At 33.4% G+C, this 19,372-nt stretch overlaps 3 protein-coding genes and 1 non-coding gene across 7 annotated transcripts in view; 2 read left to right on the forward strand and 2 right to left on the reverse strand.

The window, feature by feature from the left end:
• LOC125811490 (uncharacterized) overlaps positions 1 to 3,479 on the forward strand; it is a 4,759-nt gene extending 1,280 nt beyond the window's left edge. For 3 of the 4 annotated variants that reach the window (XM_049490996.1, XM_049490994.1, XM_049490995.1), the window contains 5 exons: positions 1 to 327; positions 1,175 to 1,232; positions 1,305 to 1,388; positions 1,975 to 2,116; positions 2,973 to 3,479. The exon at positions 1 to 327 is cut by the window's left edge. In XM_049490996.1, coding sequence (XP_049346953.1) covers positions 1 to 327; positions 1,175 to 1,232; positions 1,305 to 1,388; positions 1,975 to 2,116; positions 2,973 to 3,341 — 980 coding nt within the window. In that variant the 3' untranslated portion in view covers positions 3,342 to 3,479. The remainder of the gene's footprint in view (positions 328 to 1,174; positions 1,233 to 1,304; positions 1,389 to 1,974; positions 2,117 to 2,972) is intronic. The other variant, XM_049490997.1, reaches the window with a different exon arrangement.
• A 2,093-nt stretch (positions 3,480 to 5,572) lies between these two features.
• Positions 5,573 to 5,645, reverse strand: TRNAE-CUC (transfer RNA glutamic acid (anticodon CUC)). Its single transcript has one exon. It is a non-coding gene; the product is annotated as a tRNA-Glu (tRNA).
• Positions 5,646 to 6,293: 648 nt separating this feature from the next.
• On the reverse strand, positions 6,294 to 9,764 carry LOC125811496 (eukaryotic translation initiation factor 5A-1/2). Its single transcript, XM_049491003.1, has 5 exons — positions 9,514 to 9,764; positions 7,512 to 7,634; positions 7,356 to 7,412; positions 6,703 to 6,777; positions 6,294 to 6,610 (listed from the first exon to the last, which is right to left on the reverse strand). Exons 1-5 carry the CDS (start codon positions 9,634 to 9,636, stop codon positions 6,506 to 6,508), a joined length of 483 nt encoding a protein of 160 aa, XP_049346960.1. The 5' UTR covers positions 9,637 to 9,764; the 3' UTR covers positions 6,294 to 6,505.
• A 3,998-nt stretch (positions 9,765 to 13,762) lies between these two features.
• Positions 13,763 to 18,824, forward strand: LOC125811904 (BTB/POZ domain-containing protein At4g30940-like). Its single transcript, XM_049491451.1, has 2 exons — positions 13,763 to 13,824; positions 17,489 to 18,824. The coding sequence occupies exons 1-2, from the start codon at positions 13,763 to 13,765 to the stop codon at positions 18,777 to 18,779; spliced, it is 1,353 nt and encodes a 450-aa protein (XP_049347408.1). The 3' UTR covers positions 18,780 to 18,824.
• The last annotated feature ends 548 nt before the right edge of the window (positions 18,825 to 19,372 follow it).

The following is a 19,372-nucleotide window of genomic DNA, read 5'->3' on the forward strand; positions in this document are numbered from 1 at the left end:
AGTCAAAAGAGGAGCTTGAGATGGAAGATAAAAATGGTCACCAACCATCCCCTTCATTGCTTTCTTTTGATGTTCCCTCAATACTTAGGCGACAGGAGTCGTTGTATTCCAACTTTTCACTTAGTGCTTCATGTTCTTCTGATGCCTCGACGGATTCATTTCACAGCAGTGCTTCAACTGGTAGGATATATAGAATGAATAGTACCTCAAGCAGAAGGAAGCAGTTGGCGTCGAAGTCCAAAAGGATAGTTTCAGATGATATATCAGATTCTTCAATTGACGGTTCGCAATCCAAGAAAAGATGTGCCTGGGTGACACCTAATACAGGTGTGTTCTTGGTAGATCTTTTTTTAAAATTTACATTATCCGAATTTTGATTCTTTGTTGCATCTGATATTACACTGTTCAAACTGCAAGCAATTATCATTGTAAATGTAATCAAGAAATGTTTTAAATTAGAAGGTAAATTGCAGCCTGATAGCTGATATTGCATGTTCTTCTTTACCATCGTTTTCGGAGGTGACCAAGAATGGGGTGAACCTTTGAAAGATATTTCAAGATGAAAAATGTGGAAATTCGAACAATTTTAAGTATTAGTGCCTTGGAATAAATAAATGCATAATACATAGATAGACACTTTAACTTGGCCTTAACTAGCAACTAACGTTCCAACTTTGAGTATGCACGTCTAGACACCTCAACTCATTTCGACTGTGTCAGTTGAACACTCCAACTTACAAAATGATCATCTAGACACCTCCAATATTCATGTGTAACGTCAACGTTAGGTGTCCACAAGAAACTGTGAGGATGAGCTAGAGTGTTAAATCGCCAGTTGAGATTAAGTTGAGGTGTCTAGATGTGCACTCTCAAAGTTGGAGTTTTTACTTGCCAGCTGAGGCCAAGTTTGAGTTTCTGTTATGTATTATTGAAATCCTTTGGCTGCACAGTATACGAACTGGCTATAGCAAGACCTTATTATCTTCTACTTCCAGTACTGTTGACTATAGGAAATGTCAGATTGAATTTGAAAAGCTGCAGAAAACTTTAAATATCTTTGGGAGTACATTACTGAGGATTAAAATCCAAGTTAAGCTATATATATATATATATATAGTACGACCTATACAATTTTGAGCTTGTAGTTTCTTATATTGTCTCTCCTTTTAACCAGATCCATCTTATGCTAATTTTCACGATGAAGAATGGGGAGTTCCAGTCCATGACGACAAGTAAGTTGCCAGATTCTTGTCCAGAGAATTCTTACATAATATATTGATTCTAATTCTTACTGAATCTTGCAGGAAGCTATTCGAGCTCCTTGTCCTTTGCGGGGCATTGGCTGAACTCACATGGCCTTCCATTCTTTGCAAGAGGCACATATTCAGGTACTTTTTGGGATCAGTTCTTTGATTTGATAGAGGAAAGTGTTATTTCTTCACCAGGAAAACAGTAAAATTTTTGGCATATCACATAAATAAACATTCAAACTTGGCCCCAACCCGCAAGTAAGCACTCAAACTCTGAGAGTGCACATTGAGACACCTCAACTTGGTCTCAACTGACAACTAAACACTCCAACTCGTCCTCATTGTGTCTCGTGGACATTTGATGCGGACGTGACACATAACATTTGGAGGTGTCTAGATGATCATTTTGTAAGGTGGAGTGTTCAACTGACATGTGGAGACAAGTTGAAATATCTAGATGTGCATATTCAAAGTTGAAGTGTTTACTTGTCAAAACTGAGGCCAAGTTTGAGTGTTTGTTTATGTAATTATGCCTAAATTTTTTCTTTAAAGATTTTCTTTCAATTATTCATGTTACTTGTCAGTAAAAGGGATTAACACATTCTAGTTCTCCTCTGTGCTACGCTAGGATGGTCTGCTATGTTTTGTCTTCCAAGTTCTTTCTTGCATTGCCTCGCCATCTCTCTACCATAACTTTAACAAATAAAAAAAAATTGTGATGCAGAGAAGTATTCGCAGATTTTGATCCCATAGTAGTGGCCAAGTTGAATGAAAAGAAGACTTTAGCTCCTGGAGGTACAGCATGCTCATTATTATCAGAACTTAAACTGCGAGGCATCATTGAAAATGCTCGTCAAATGTTGAAGGTATTACTCTCTTATCCAGCTAGAAATAGTGGTCACTTCCACCTTGATTCAATTTGTTTGCGTTTACTAATTTGTATAGGGTGGTCCAATGGCTAACATCAACTATTTAGGATAAACACTTACATGCGATCCAACTTATAGGCAACTTACTCACTATTTAAAGAAAAAATCATTGTGAATGTTGAATTTCTGAAGTAATAGTATGATTTTATCGGAAGTCTCTTCCGTGGACCACTCTCAATTCTTCTTACTTCTGTTAAAAGTAGGGATATTCAATCATTTATTGATTTGTTGGATTAGGTAGAGAAGTAAGGTAAATAGTGGTCCTGGTGATAAGTCAGTTTGTTTGATCTGTACCGACAACTGGCAAGTTCACTTGAGGCAGGCTTACCTTAATATTTCAAACTAGAAAGTAATGCCAGCTGATTATGCCTAGTACTTCCTCCGTTTCAATTTGTTTGTCTGGTTTTGACTTGACACGAAATTTAAGAAAGTAAAAAAGACTTTTGAATCTTGTGGTCTTAAACTAAAAATAGGTTGGGAATGTACCAAAATATCCTTTAATATTGTGGTCTTAAACATGCCATGTGAAAAGTTGAAATCAAAGAGTTCCCGAAAACAGAAAGAGACGTTCTTTTTGAAATGGACTCTTCTTAATGACCGTGTGCTATTTTGCTTGGACTCTTCAAAAATCACTGTGTGTATCTGATCTTCCAAAAGCTATTCATTTTTGGTGGATCAGACACCGACTCGACAACATTTTTTGAGGGTCCGAGTACATAGCCGGTGTGTGGCCTAGTGACAGGTTTTGTGAAACACAAGCTTAAATAATGAATTTCATGTTGTTTTATATCAGGTTATAGATGAATTTGGATCATTTGACAAGTATATCTGGAGCTTTGTGAACCACAAGCCTATAGTAAGTGGATTTAGATATCCTCGTCAAGTTCCGGTGAAGACAGCAAAAGCAGATCTGATTAGCAAAGACCTAATTAGGAGAGGTTTCCGGGGCGTGGGACCTACTGTGGTCTACTCTTTCATGCAGGTTGCTGGTATTACAAATGACCATCTTATTAGTTGCTTTAGATTTCCTGACTGTGTTGAATCTGCTGAAGGTAAAGAGAAGGACTCGAACAACGATGAAACTGAAGCAACACAAGCCAACAAAGCAAACGAAACAGAGATATGTAGATCAATCGATGACTTGAGTTTCTCCTCAGAGTGATTTTCATCTTTGTGTTATTCAGGTGATATGAAGACTTGTAACAACTGGTTAAATTCACATAGATTAGCTGCAAAAACTGGTTGTGTACAGAGAAATGAGTCAATATCTATGCATATCATAGAATTCTTGAGATTTTTAGATTACTAGATCAAGATTAACTAGGAGGAACTTCTGTTTCATGTCTATAAATGAATGAAGTTTTTTGCAAGTCAAAAGTTGTGCATGTAGTTAAATAGCAGCTACCCTCTCCCAAACTAGTGGTAGGAGCGAAGCGTATGACGTGTGGTTAAGCACTATGTTGCTCAGACTCTTCAAATATATTGACAGGTGCATGTCGGATATTCTAAAAATAGTGCATTTTTGGAGAGTTCGAGCAACATAGGTTAAACTTAAGCACATGTCACGAACTTGAGCCCTACTGTATACAAAAGACTAGTATTTAGTGGAGAAGAATAGAGGGACAGACTCATTGTCCACCGACTTGTGAACTGTGCGTCAGTTGACCGTCTGGGATTTCTCGATTATCAAAAAGGAAGTTACACTAGCAACCATCTTAACCTGTTCACTGAAGCAGGTAACCAAAAGCAAAGCATCTATTAGCTATGTTGTTTAGATTCTTCAAAAAGACAGGTGCGTATCAGGTTCTTCAAAATATACTCTATTTTTTGGAGGACCTGACACATGTACGGCAACATTTTTGAAGAGTACGAACAACATAGTCTATTAGTTATTGTACCTTGAATTAGGTCATCCATCTACATGTAGGGACTTATGTTATCTGTTAATGTCTCAAAAACTGTGCTTGACAGCTCAAAGTAGATTGACAACTGAGAACTATCTTTATAACAAATGGGGATGGATTGTGAAATATGTTTCCAATTTCCAAGGCAGGTTTACCAACTGTTAAGGGCCAACTTTATCTCAATGTTTGTTGAATCATTTAAATCTCATTGATATTTCTTATTATAAAATCATTTTTTTCCATCTGAGCCTCAACGAATAGAGTTAACCGAAATTGTGCTAGTGAGAGGTAGCAGGTATTCGTGAGATTAGTCAAAGTGTGTTGACATCATGGCTGTCAAAAAACAACAACCTTATTGATAGTTCTTCTTCACCCACTGTTTGATACTCTCTCCATTCATCTTTACTTGTCCATTATACTATTTTGGAATGTCCAACAATACTAGTCCAGTTTATAAATCGATAAATAATTTATCATTTTATGTCTACTTTACCCTTGCTATTAAATACTATTCATTTTTCAATGTTTAATTGACTTATATTTAATAAAGGTGCTTTGGAAAAATTACCCTTATCAAGTCAATAATTGACAACTATTGTTGTACAGAGGAAGTAACTGAGAGATTTTGGGAAGTGTGCTTAACCCGCACATCATGCATTGTGCTCTTACCACTACATTAGACTTTTATTTGTGAGGGACTTCCAATCAGTAATATGTATCATATATTGCACTCTTACCGTTAGATTACATACTAGGCTTTTTTCTACTGTAGATTTCAAATCAATGATGTACGTCTAACTCACGCATCCTCATGGATTGCTCTTGCTACTGGACCAAAGCTCTGGAAACAAATGATTCTAAGAGACGATGTCATAGTTTTTTCCCTTTATAAAATGCTTATCAAGTGAGTTAGTATTTTTTTTTGTCTCTAAGCTACCATTTGCAAGTCTAATACCTAATATTTTAAGCATTTATTGTTAAGGCCATATATTTAGTATTTATTAAGTAGACAAATATATACCAGTACTTACTATTTGTCCAATTTTGTTCAATTGGTTAATTCAATTGTCTTGTCTAGTTATTGAATATTCTTTATCTAGGACAATTGCTATCTACATAATCATAAATCACTTGTATAAGATGTGCTTAATCAGGGGTGTTTGGTTAGCAAATTATGTTCATGATTTTGAAAAGTCTTACAGCGCTTGGACTGGAGTGTTATTGCATACGATAAATTAAGTTATCGTTTTTTTTTACTTTAGGTGTGGACTGGAGTGTTATTGAATTCGATAAATTAAGTTATTGTTTTTTTTATTTTAGGTGTACATAAGTAGATACTTAAATTTGTAATAATGACACACACGTCCTACGTGAGATTATGTCACGTAAGACAAGAAAAAAAATTAAAAAAGGAAAAATATGTAAGACAAGGAAAAATTGAAAAAAGAAAAATATGTAAGACAAGAAAAAAATTAAAAAAAGAAAAATATTCCGTTGCCGGGACTTGAACCCGGGTCTCTCGGGTGAGAGCCGAGTATCCTAACCAACTAGACTACAACGGATCTTGTTAGTTAAATAACTTCCATCTCGTATCCTGAATTAATTGACCCGACTAATTAAATCCGCATTTAGTATGGTACGAAAAAGGGAAGCAAGCTCTCCAATTTATCTATTCGAGCTTACACTCTCGAGACTTTTAATTAGGGGTGAAGAAATCTCATTCATCACGGAACACACCTGGGTGGTAGTTTGGCACAACACTTCCTATCCTTCAATTATGGGTATCAAATAAAATGTTGGTTGTAATAAATACTTACTCGTACCAAGTATTTGATGTTCGTTAATTTAATGTAAACAACTGATGCAAGAAATTATGTTATTACAACACGCAAATAATTGGAGCATTTTTCTGATCAATTTTATAATCAATTATACTTTACAGTCATTCATACCCTTGCTATTAGCAAATCATCTCATATTTGCCCTCGTACTCTATGTATCTAACTACAACATATCTAGTGAAATCTCGTAATGGGGTCAGGAGAGGATGGTGTGTACCCTACCTTACACCTACCCTTTTGAAGGTAGAAAGGTTGTTTCGATAGACCGTCGGCTCAAGGATGTATAACACCTGAAAGAATTCCTCAGTTTCAAACAGTCTTGATTAGACCATTAAGCACACACTATAGGCCAATAATGAATAAAACAAGTAAAAAGAAAGTGACATTCATGTAGATTATTTCTGCTATCAAATCCAGTTTATTGCCTTTTTGCCAAACAAAAACTATAGAGTTCAACTATTCAAGCCATGCCAATAGATACAAGGCATTTTCACGATAAAACGGATTGCAAAGTACCACGATAACAAGATATAAAGCGTCTTGGCTAAAAAGCAATTATTTATGCTGCAGAATGAGCGCAACTAGCTCTTGGTACCAATGTCCTTCACAGCACAGATCTGCTCTTCACCCATTGCAGACATCACAGACAGAACGAGATCCTTTCCTTCCTCAAATCCACCTTTAACCTACAAAAAGTCGAGAGCTTTGCTCAGATATTGTGTATGAAAAAAACTAGAAAATAAACATTCTTCACGTTTTATCCATCCAAAATATGTACCTGGGTCAACAGGGCGTCATCGGTGGGAAGTCTGAGGTCATCTTTGGTGTTTCCATTTTCAGTAAGAAGAGACACCTGGCCAAAGAATGAACGAATAACGACACTCAAAACAGGTATAGCAAAAGGAAGTCCAGCTTCAAGACTATAATTAGAACGAAGAACTTTTAATTTCAAGTTTTTTGGTTTTAGTATTAAGTTTTGGAAATAAAAGGATTGTTTTACACCTTAGGTGGAAAAGAAAAATCAGTGTTCAAAGTTGCACCCGTCGGCCACATTACTCACAAGGTACATTCTTGGAAGGGGAAAAGAAAACAGTAAAAGTCGGAGAAATTTTCTACTTTAAAGACATATGTTCAGTTGCATCATCGAACTTCAAAAGGACCAGCCCAGAGGGGAGTGACTCTCAACGGACCCTTGGGAAAGAGTCTACAGGACTCATTGAGAAAAGAATCTCCGTAGGAGCTCTCTCACAAAAGAAAGGTAAGACAACTTCATCACTATTCATATCTCAATTTCATGAAGAAACTACTACAGACATCGAACATGATGCAATACGTCATCAACCAGAACTACGTAGCACTATCTCCAATAAGTTTTTCCCCAATAAAAAAGATGACTTATACACTTCATATACTAGGTAAAAGAAAACTTACAAAACCATCTTCAGAGATGTCAATCAGTTGATAGTCAGTACGATTGACATGTGGCACCTGCAGATAACATTTAAAAATCAGACAAAATCAAACTTTGATTGTCGGAAAACTGAACAAACATCCATAGAAATAACAAAGGGGAGAATCTTGTCTTACATCACAATTGTGGGATGAAGGAACAATATCTTCAAGCTTCTTTCCATTGAAAATGTCGATTGCCACAAAGTGACATTTTGCATGTCCGTGCTTGCCAGTTTTGGAAGTGGAGACCTCAACAACCTGTTCAAGATTTCCATCACTTTAAGAACAATTGCTTCCATGGACAAAACAAAGAAAAACCTCTTTAAAGAGCCAGAAGGGAAGAGAAAACCAAAAAAATTGAATATACCTATCCGCAACGAGAAGGTAGAAGATTTATGCAATGACTCAATATTTTGAGCTGATACAACAATGCTATTGAACCAAGATGTCTGTTTTCTTAACGAAAACCCTTTAACAAGAAGATATCACCCGTTTCCTTTCATTTAATCAGATTAAAGAATACAAAAGGGGTACACTACAGTGGGTGAAATCTGAATATAGTATTCTCATTATTAAGTTTTAGAACACGGAGTTAGAAAGAATGAACAATGAAATTCCCATTAGAAGAAAAGACTTAACAGTCTATCATACTGTTAGCTTATGCAACAATACCAGTGACTTCAGATTTCCCCTCTAATGATGCGCTTCACATGCTAGCTATTTACTCAACAATCAATGACATGTATGCATCAATTGTCATTGATTGAAAAATGTTTTCATTAGTTGATATCCCCCTCTTACTTCTTTCTCTATTAGTTGGAGATATGAAGTTAGAAAGAGAAATTAACATTAAACTTATAAAGAGAACCCCAGGACATATTCAATCAATGACTATTGATGCATACACCAAACTGATCCTACTCACTAAAATTTTGCCAGACATCTCCTATAATGCTATTGGGATAATGTAAGTACCCTTTTTCCTCAAAAGACTTTGAAAAGGTTCAACCTTTTGACTCGTATCAACTATAGCTAATGCGAGAAAAATACAAGAACCATAATCTTCAGAAATACAGAATCCTTGAAAAGTTTACTATCTAAGCTACATATGTTTACATAAAAATCAAACAAATCAGGGGTTGAGAGTCACAGCTCAAACACACCCTATCCTTCTTTTGATGTAAAGAGAATCATTCGGGTAGTTTGGTAGTTGATTGTGGTTAAGCTAGCTACACATTAAGTTTTTTTTCTTGTATTTTTTTGACCAACTTGGTGTGATATGAATGAAATTTATTCGACTCAACAACAGACCCAGTGTAAGCCCACATGAGTGGGGCCACTAAGGAAAGAAATCGCTAATAGTTTTTGTCTCCGCCCCTATTTTTTTTTTGGACAAGGTAAAGGTTTATTGACTTAAGTACCAAGAAGGTACAAAACCAAAAGTTACAAGACTGCTGGGAATATCCAAACAGTCAATTACATGCCTCCGCCGCTATTTGAACCTAAGACCTCATGATTCTCAACCTAGTTCAAGTTCATTGACCATATTTTTGCCTCCGCCGATATTGAAACCTAAGACTTCCTGATTCTCAACCTACTTATTGACTATATTTTTGCCTCCGCCAAAATTTGAACCTAAGACCTCATGATTCTCAATCTAGTTCATTGACCATATATTTTCCCCAATATTCGAACCTAAGACTTCATGATTCTCAAACAGTTCATTGACCATAATTTTGCCTCCGTCGACATTGAAACCTAAAACTTCATGATTCTCAACCTACTTATTGACAATATTTTTGCCTCTGCCAATATTCGAACCTAAGACCTCATGATTCTCTACCTACTTCATTTACCACCAGACCACACCTTCATCTCTCCAACTACAACTACATAACACTTAGAGATCCATGAAAACAAGCAGCAAAAGGAAACAAACTCAACCAACAACAAGGATTTAGATAACAGCAAAACCATTAAAGGGCAAGAAAACATCAAGATCTGATTTTTATACAAGATTCATTCAAATTAAGCAAAAATAACAAAACCCCATGAAACAAAACATAGATTAAACACAAAATCTAAACTTCCCAAAGCAGATTTAATTGAAAAAAACAAAAGGGTCTAAATTAAAAACCTTGCAAGGTCTGCCTTTGATAACTATATAACCATTCTTGCGAATAGTACCAGCTTGTTGAGGGTAAGTTTTTGAGGCACCAGCATCAGCTTTGGACTCAAAATGGTGTTCTTCATCAGACATAGCTAGCTCTCTCTCTCTCTCTCTTCTTCTGTTATGAACTACTCTTTGTTTTGCTGTGGAGAACAAGGGGATAGGCAAATGAGGAGACAATGGAAATGGGAGTAATTATATAAATACCAAATAATAATGATGGATAGGGAAATTAAAGAAATATATCCACATGTTTGTTGATGATTGGGCCAACAAATTTCATACCTAATAGGAAAACAATTGTAACTTTCTTTCTCACGGGTTCGAGTCTCCTTGGTTGGTAGAAGCGTTTTACGTCTAATACTAGAACTTTCGACGTGAATTTAAATTTAGTCGATTCCAATATAGGTACCAAACACAAGATGAAAAACCAAAAAAAAATGTGACTTTCTTTTCTTTTTATATATATAAACTATCTTTTCTGATTTGAACAAAATTCTATAATGACAAGAGTGAGTTGCTCGGTTGGTAAGCATCCTTATTTCTGATCGATTGTGAGTTTCAGTTATCATGAAAGTAAAAAAAATGGAAGCTCCTAAGGAAGGTATAAAAAAAAATATCTATAGTATTCAAGAATTTGTTTGACCATAAAAGTTAATGAGCAACTTTCACATATAGCAAACATAAAAATCATATTTGTATGTTATAACTATAGTTTGTATAATTGCGCTCCATAACAAATTTTATGTTTGCTATGGAACTTTTGATTTGTATAATTCGCTACAAACATCCAATTTTATACAAATTGTTTTGTTTTGTATAAATTATTTATACATTGTAATTTGTATAATAAGATCTGTATTTGTATAATTATAAGTCTATAGGATGAAGATATATGTATTTGTATTTGTATATACACTTTTCTCTCGTTTTATACAAATAAAAACGCATTTTATACCGAAATGTATAAAATGACTAATTGTATACTGAAAATGATTAATTGTATATCGAATCAGTTGACAAAAAAAAAATGTCTGCTGCGAATTACAATTAAAATAAACTATGATTATAACATTTAATTTGAATTAATAGTTTGCTATTTCATACAATTTTCCCAAAGTTAATTAGTTTTTTTTTTCTATAATTATATGAATATCTAAGTCATCTTTGATTAACTTGATGAAATATTTATTTGGTAAACAAAAAGAAGAAAAAGGAGTAATTTGATGTATAAAACATTTTGTATTAGTAAGGTTTGGAGAAGAGTTTTACTCTAAGAGATGTGATGTCCATTGAACTACATATTTACCGATAAGAATATATTAACTAAATAATTCTGACATTATTTAATTTCGTATTATAATTATGTTATTAGAATGACATATAACTTGTTCACTAACTAAATGATTTTATTTTGTTTCATTACTGAGATTTAGATACTATTTTTGATATAAAGAATTGAAATTTTGTTTATTCCATATTAGTTAGCAATATTATAACTAAAATAAATATAAATTATATATTAAGATTTGGGCATCATCTATCCCATATAGGTTATTGATATTCTATTTCGAACCATATAGTTGATTTGGTGGAATGAAAAGAATAAGAATATGTGTAGTTACAATATAAAATTAACCTTTCTTTTTTATGTCTAATTAAACATATATTCGTACGTACCTCCATTAATTCAGACTATTTCTAATAAGGAAAAAGGGCCATCTTTTTTATATTTTCAATAAGAATCTTGACAAATTAAAATACTTTTACATTTTAAGACTATTGGAGAAGGAATGAGATTCCCCAAGAAGAAGGGATAGAAATAATCCACATATATCATAATGATGTCAATTCAAGGAATAATTCCTAATTCTTTGTTCCATATCTTCCTATTTTTCTTTTTATAGATATACCTTTTTCTCAATAATGTAATTTTAATTGACTTTTGTGTAATGAAATTAATATGATTTCAATATTCTTGATTAAAAAAAATTACTGATCTTAAACTTTGTAAGTGAAACCTTATCTAAGTAGCATTTTTTTTCTTTCTCTTTTTAATGTGACTTACTAAACAATGGATTCAGTTTAGTGAAGAACTCGAATATCAAATATCGAATATAGAATATGGGACGATAACAAAAAAGTTAAAATCGAAGGCTGCACCGTCCAATCTCTATCATTTTTATATCATATATGGATAATAATGTAACATTGACTTTGGCCATTGTCTATTAATTCTAATTTCTATGGTCCATTTTTAGTTAATGAATATCTATCCTCAAATATGGCAAAATATAACAATTTTTTTTTATAGATAGAAAAGATTTCAATAGTTATATGGTTCATTATTTGAACCATATATTTTTTTTAAAATTATGGTAGTGGGGTCAGTTTACACATATATTAATTAATTTTTATGGGCTATTTGCTACTTTTCATCATCATAAATACTAGATGATATCGTTTATTAAGATTTGGATGGATAGGAAAAAATTACCTAATATTTTTTCTTAGACTTCATGCTTCTCAATCTATTTCATTAATCATTAAATCATAGTTAGAGATGAATCTAAAACTTAAATTTTATGGATTCCTACATGAACATCAAGTTGATATACAATAATATATGAATTAATAAACTAAATTCTTATAAACCCGTTGCTAATCCACTGGATCCATCATTGGCCACACCCTTGGATGCTTTATATGATCCTCCTAAATAAAACCCTTATATTATAATATTTATAATTTTTTCAAAGTTTCAGATTTCCCAAATTTACTATTTTTAGAAAGGTTAATAAAAGATCCTCACCTATTTTTATTTTTTTTTGGTTAATGTGAAATGATTAAAGATTTAGAAGTTTATAATATTCTTAGAACATAATGATTATTTTCCTTGCTGATAATTCCACCAATTGCTCCACAATAATTATCTCACACTATTGTAACTTCTTTTTCATGTTTATAGTTGGCTGTCATTATTGGGTGTGGGTGTAAATGAACACGATTAATAATATGAAAATTGTTGAAGAACAAAAAAAGCTAAATATATAAGCTGTCCTCTAACTTGTTCGATATTTTTATTGTAACGTTTATATTAGGTTCAATATTAAGTTTATAATTAAACAACGAAATCCGTTTTTATCCTATTTAGCGACAAGTCATCAAATTATTATGTTAGCTACAAGGTCTTCACTGTCGTAGAAGGCGTACATGTGCATTTAGTCACTTCAATTCATTTTACTTGTCATGTTTCTCTTTTGCGGTCTTCTTAAAAGAAAAATACGGAGTACTATTAAAAAGAATAAATCGAAAAAATTATCCTTTTTTGTTTTTATTTGAATTTATTACTACTCTCTCTCTCTCTCCACATTTGTTGAGTAAGAGTAAAGATGCAAATTAATAAAATTTATCTTTAGTTTCTAAAATAACAATTATTTTGAATTAATTATTTATAGTAAATATGACAACTAATTATTTCTAATGTTGTAGATAACCGTTTGTATTTCTAGTTTAATGATTAGCTAAACTAGAAATAAAAAAATTCGTGACATTAAAAATTCAAGGTTACTCATGAATTTAGATATGCTTATATCTTAATGATTTGACATGATAGTTCTTGAGAAAAGACTACGGTCTTCATCTCTAAAGTTAGGTCCTAACATATTTTTCATTAATGAAAGTAGGAATTAATAGCATATATGCTCTAGTATTAAACAAGAACTTCACTTTATTGATTATATATATAGCATGAAGACATAAAACAAAGTACATAATTTGATAATTATATAGTCCATCACTTTATTAATTTATTCTCACATAAATACACACTTAATAACTTAATATAATTTCACTAAGTTTTCTTAAGTTGAAAGAGGAGGAGCAGCTAATGGGCTAATTGCACATTTATTTTTAATCATGGCATATTCATAAAACTTGTTACATCCCTCATGACCAAATTCACTCACAACCTCACAACAATCATAGGAGAAAAAACATCTACGACGAACGCAAAATATACATTTTTCAACGATTGAGGCACATGATTTCTTTTTGAACATTTTCTGACTGTTGACCATGCTTATGTCATTGGAACTTTTTTTATTAATTGGGGAATAAGGAGGCAAAAACCGCTGCCATGGAAATATTGATGATCTTGTGAATGGAAATTTAGGAAAATGACCAATTGATGAAGGTGGTGGTGGTGGTGGAACAAATGGCCAAATATGTAACCATTTTGCAGTATTATTATCATCAGAATTATGATAAGTGGCTAAGGTATTAATGAAGTTTAAAGCATTGATGAGAAAGAAAATAAGAAAGTGTAATGAGTTTTTTGTGGCCATGGCTATAATTTAAATGAAACTTGAACACTTTCTATAGTTTTTTTTTTTTTTTTTTGAGGTTATAAGAGTGATTGTTTAGTGAGGTTTTTATAGTGTTTAATTAGTTGATTAAGTTTGGTATAGTAATGATTTTTTTCAAGGTTATAGATCTTGTATCCAAGTTTTTCAAGATTTGAAGATTGAGTAGAATTAATTGTTTGGATTTTGGTTTGTGATATTTGATAGCTATTGACTAAAACTCTTTAACTATATAGGGCATTACTCATGTGATTTGTTCTTGACTTAAGATATGACACACTTCACAAATAATAATAATGCACGGCGAGATTTCGTACAATAGATTCCTATAAATCGATCCTTTCATGAATTTTGTGTATAGTAAAAGCTTAGTGCATCAAACTGTTCTTTTAATACTTCACAAATTAAATAAGGATTAATTTTTTTTTAAAAAAAATGTAGCCTAATTTGACTAGATAATAGGTGCCTAAAAAGGAAGTAAGGACTTTGGGTATAGTAGTTTAAACATGCCTTGAGATATTTGTAGTTATAAAAGTATATATCACCAAGGATAAAATAAGAAATTTAATTTAAAGTTAAATATTTGAAAAAATGACGTTATTTTTGCAACATACTTCAAAAAATAGTGCGACATAAGATGGAACGATAAGTGAAATACTAAGTAAAAATGATATATAGTTAGAATTACTGCCACCATTTTTAAAGTTTCCATCCAAAGCTATAACTTTAATTTCTACTTCGGACCTTTCAACATTAGATGAGTGCTAGACTCGACGCATCCTAACCAACTAGACTACAACGGATCTTATAGTCCAAAGTTATAGCTTAGGTCAGAAGTAGAGTCTAACACTCTACGCGTCATGTTACCACTTAGTAGAGTCTTTCTCAAACCACCAAATAGGGGTGCAGAAATAGCAACGATTAATGATAGAACGGAAATAGCTTCTGATTTGATTTAGCTTAAAATGAATCCCTCGCTTTTGATAAGAAATATCCGAGTAAACAGCTTTTGAGGATTATCTTTGCGTTTGTTAGGAAAAGGAGGAGAATTAGTAGTGAGTTTTTTACTAGTAAATACCTGCAGTTAAAATATTTTTTATAATATAATCTATGTAGTTTAATATGCGATAATAATAAATTAACTATCATTTTATCGTGTTATTAATAATATTTTTCATCATCATAGAAATTATTATTATAAACAATCAATTATCAGTAGCTCCAAATACTTATAAATACTTAGGTGCTAGTTATTCATAAATTGTTTGTCAGTTCAATTTTTTTTCCTAACTTAGGTCTACGTTATCACAATATTTTTAAAGAAGAAGCAAGAAACAGGTACGACAAAATGAAGAATAAAAAAAAATAATTCTATTTCTCCCAATTATTTTTCTTTTTTACGAATCTTAATTGGAACAGTGAAAATAAATTACTTCTCTTTTTTAGAGCCGTTAATATGGGCTAGGGCCATTGGGCAAGCCTGGCCTAATCCGTGATTTGATAGGGCTGAGCTATGATATTTGGAGCCCATTTAAGAAAAAAGCTTTTTAGCCCGGCCTGAATACATCTGCCCATTTGTGGGGCTTGAGAAATATGGATAGGGCCGGACCGTGGGTCAAATAAAAATTAATTAAAAAATAAAAATAAAACAGAGTATTAAAAATAACAAGAGTCTAAACTCAAAATATGTTTAAAGTTTTAAAAATTACAATTTAAATACAAATTATGTTTATAAAATATGTACTACATAAAATAAAAATTTCCTAAACTTTCTAGGGAATCACTACATAGGCCACTGTCTATTTAATATTGTCATAGTTTTTGTATTTTATTATGATCATTGGAAAACAATTAGGTTAATATTTCTATTTAGCTATTTATGCTTTTGCTTGAAATCAAACCTAATAAATATCATAAAGATAATTTTATTTGTGGATTTGATTAACAAGTAGTAACACTAACACCATGTAATGTTGTCTTATCGATATTTATGATTATATTTTTAAATTATAATTTAATTTAAAAAATTATAAAAAATATTTTTTTAAAAAAAGAGGGATGACCCGAAAAAGCCCGTAGTCCACGTACTTGTGGGCTGGGCCGACCAGTTTCTGACCCACACAAAAAATGGGTTAGCCCGGCCTGGCCCATCAAATTTCAAAGCCTGTATGGGTTAGCCCAAATGGGGTGGGCCATCCCATTTTGACAGCTCTACTCTTTTTGAACTAACCCTAATTCAAATAGTTAAAATTAATTATTTTTAATCACAAATATAATAACACCTCATGGTTCCAATTTTTTCAATAATCACAAGTGAATTCATCTCCAGATTATTGCTGCTCCTTGTTTGAATTCTTCCAAGTTCTGGTAAAAAAAAACTATCTATATTTCTTGAACTTTTTTTTTTGAATAATTTTTTGTTTTAGAAAAAAGTTGTACAAAACTTGGATTGTATATATTTAGCAGGTTTTAGGAGAGATAAAGGTAAATCGACCTGAAAAGAATTGGGGATCTGACTAGACAAGACATGATACATGTTTAGTTTAAAGAGGACATGACCCTAGATAGGAAATTTTGGAGGTCGAGGATTAGGGTAGAAGGGTAGTAGGTAGCCTGGTGTTGGGGTACTTTTTTCGAGAAAGATTCTAGAATTAGGGTTTAAAGAGGACATGACCCTAGATAGGAAATTTTGGAGGTTGAGATTAGGGTAGAAGGGTAGTAGGTAGCCTGGTGTTGGAGTACTTTTACGAGAAAGATTCCAGAATTAGGGGAGAAGGGTAGTAGGTAGCCTAGTGTTGGAATACTTTTACGAGAAAGAGTCAAGGGTTAGGGTAGAAGGGTAATAGTTAGTGTGGTGTTGAAGTACTTTTACGAGAAAGAATCGAGGATTAGGGGAGAGGGGTAGTAGGTAGCCTGGTGTTGCAATACTTTTACTAGAAAGAGTGGAATGGATAGAAGGGGAGTAGGTAGCCTAGTGTTGGAGTATTTTTACGAGAAAGAGTCAAGTAATGGAATAGAAGGGGAGTAGGTAGCCTGGTGTTGGAGTATTTTTACGAGAAAGAGTCGAGGATTTGGGGAGAAGGGCAGTAGATAGCTTAGTGTTGGAATATTTTTACGAGAAAGAGCTGAGGATTAGAGGAGAAAGGCAATAGGTAGCCTAGTGTTGGAGTACTTTTGCGTGAAAGAGTCAAAGGATTAGGGCAGAAGGGTAGTAGGTAGCTTGGTGTTGGAAACGTTTTCGAGAAAGAGGCAAGGAGTTGGTCCCCTCTTCTCATAGTATCATATGCTTCAAATTTACTACTACATGATACTTCATCTTCATTGCTTATATATCTTGCTATTTTGTTGCCGTTATTTTCTTATCTATCCTGCTTTGGTTACTCTTCTTTGAGTCGACGATAGAAAAAAACCTCTCTACCTTATAAAGGTAAGGGTAAGGTCTGTGTATATCTTACTCTTCCTAGACCCCACTTGTGCGATTAGACTGGGTATATTGTTGTTGTTGTTGTGGATCTCTTACATTAGTATTGGTTTAGAATTTCAGGGTACAACGACATTTTTGAACAATGAAAAGCCAGAAAGACGGTGAAACTCAATGTTGGTGGAAAAAAGTTTGAAACTACAGCCACAACCTTAGCGTGTGCTGGAAGGAATTCATTCTTCGGAAGCATGTTTGATGAGGATTGGAACCCGCGTTCTGATGGGGAGTTCACTGAACGGTTCATTGATAGAGACCCTGATTATTTCACCGTACTTCTAAACCTACTCAGAACCGGGGAGCTTTATATTCCTTCAAAGATCGATAAAAAGCTTCTATACAAAGAGGCTCTGTATTACGGCATTCAAGATCATGTCAGGTCAGCTAAATGGGGTCCGTTTGATGGCAATAGGCTCCGGTTGGCTGAGTCACTAACGGGCATAACAGCAGGGGAGGCTGCTATGATTCGGGCTAGCCAGAATAGCTGGTGCTGTGTGGTACGTGGTAATATGGTTAAAACATACGATTGGATGCTAGAAGAGCAACCTTCAATAACCACTCGTGATTATAGTAGGGTCAACGATGTTTGTTGGGTTAATTCAGATAACATTGCGGTTAGTAGTTCTGACAAGTACCTAGCTAGTGGAGGCATTGGGTTGTTCAGTGCATCTACAGGGGAATTGAGGTATAATTTTCAAGTTAAAGATGGAGATCAATTGAAGGATTACATAGCAGGTGCACTCGGTGTTAGCTCGGATTACAAATTGTTCTCTAGTTGTTCTGAGAGCACCAACAAAAGGAATGGGATCGGTGTTTGGGACCAAGTCACAGGTAAGCAGACAGATTTCTTGCCATACTGGCCATATAAGGCTACCAAGTTTCAATGGTTACATGGTACCAATTGTCTGATGGTCGCTACTTGTCATTCGATGTCAAAATGTTCCATCAACTTGTTTGATTTTAGGGAAAACAGGGTGTTTTTGTCGTGGTCTAATGCTATGGATGAAAGAGTATATAGAGACGCGATAGCGATAGAGGAGAGTAATTCCATTTGTGTAGTAGATTCAAAAGAGACTTTGGGTTTCATGGATTTGAGGAGTATTAACAGTATAGAATGGAGAGGTACTCATACGAGGGGCTTCACGGAAAAATTATCTGGTTGGACAGGGTACAAGTTTTCTTATCCGAAACTGGCATTTCACAAGGGACAATTGTTCTCATCATTTGACGATACAATTTCAGTTTACTGTGGTTCTGATTGGGTTCGAACATCACAGCTTCAACAGAGTCATGGTGGTCCAATTTGGGATTTTTCAATCGGTGGTGATCGTCTTTTTGCTCTTCATGGGAGCGAAGATATTTTTGATGTATGGGAGACCCCTCGTCCATAGTTTATGCAATCGGGTGAACGACTATCTAGGTTATCTCTTCTTCATTAGTACTCCGATTTTCTATTTAACTTGATTTGATTATGCTATAAACTATGACTGATTGCGAATTACAGAGTATTTGTATTAGTTAAACAACTCACCCCTTTAAGTTATTTTCTTTTTGTTGATGATATGAGAGTGATTGTTTAGTGAGATTTTTATACTGTTTAATTAGTTGATTAAGTTTGAGATAGTGATAATTTTTTTTCAAGGTTATAGATAAGTGTGTATCCATGATTTTCAAGATTGAGTAGAATTAATTCTTTAAATTTTGGTGTGTGATATTTGACAGTTATTGACTAAAACTCTTTAACTATATAGGGCTTTACTCATGTGATTTGTTCTTGACTTAAGATATGATATACTTCACAATTATAAATCGTCATGGAAACAACCTCGCTCGTATTGAAATGCAGTATAAGATTACGTATAATAGATTCTTGTGATCTGACTCTTCTCCAAACTTTGTGTATAGTTTAGTGCATTTCATCTGTTTTTTTATGCCTCACAAATTAAATAAGGACTCCATAAAGTTTTTTTTAAAAAAAAACTTA

The sequence above is a fragment of the Solanum verrucosum genome, unplaced genomic scaffold (assembly GCF_900185275.1).
Source record: "Solanum verrucosum unplaced genomic scaffold, falcon-dt-bn FXZP01000238.1, whole genome shotgun sequence".
Taxonomy (NCBI): Eukaryota; Viridiplantae; Streptophyta; class Magnoliopsida; order Solanales; family Solanaceae; genus Solanum; species Solanum verrucosum.

What these genes read in the sequence shown, in the direction of transcription:
- LOC125811496 (XM_049491003.1), bottom strand. Translation starts at nt 9,636, where the DNA reads ATGTCTGATGAAGAACACCATTTTGAGTCCAAAGCTGATGCTGGTGCC. An exon ending in TCAAAGGCAGACCTTGCAAG is followed by an intron (nt 7,635 to 9,513) that starts GTTTTTAATTTA and finishes AATCTTGAACAG; the next exon opens with GTTGTTGAGGTCTCCACTTC. An exon ending in ACATCTCTGAAGATGGTTTT is followed by an intron (nt 6,778 to 7,355) that starts GTAAGTTTTCTT and finishes TTCTTTGGCCAG; the next exon opens with GTGTCTCTTCTTACTGAAAA.
- LOC125811904 (XM_049491451.1), top strand. Translation starts at nt 13,763, where the DNA reads ATGGCCAAATATGTAACCATTTTGCAGTATTATTATCATCAGAATTAT. An exon ending in AATTATGATAAGTGGCTAAG is followed by an intron (nt 13,825 to 17,488) that starts GTATTAATGAAG and finishes ATGAAAAGCCAG; the next exon opens with AAAGACGGTGAAACTCAATG.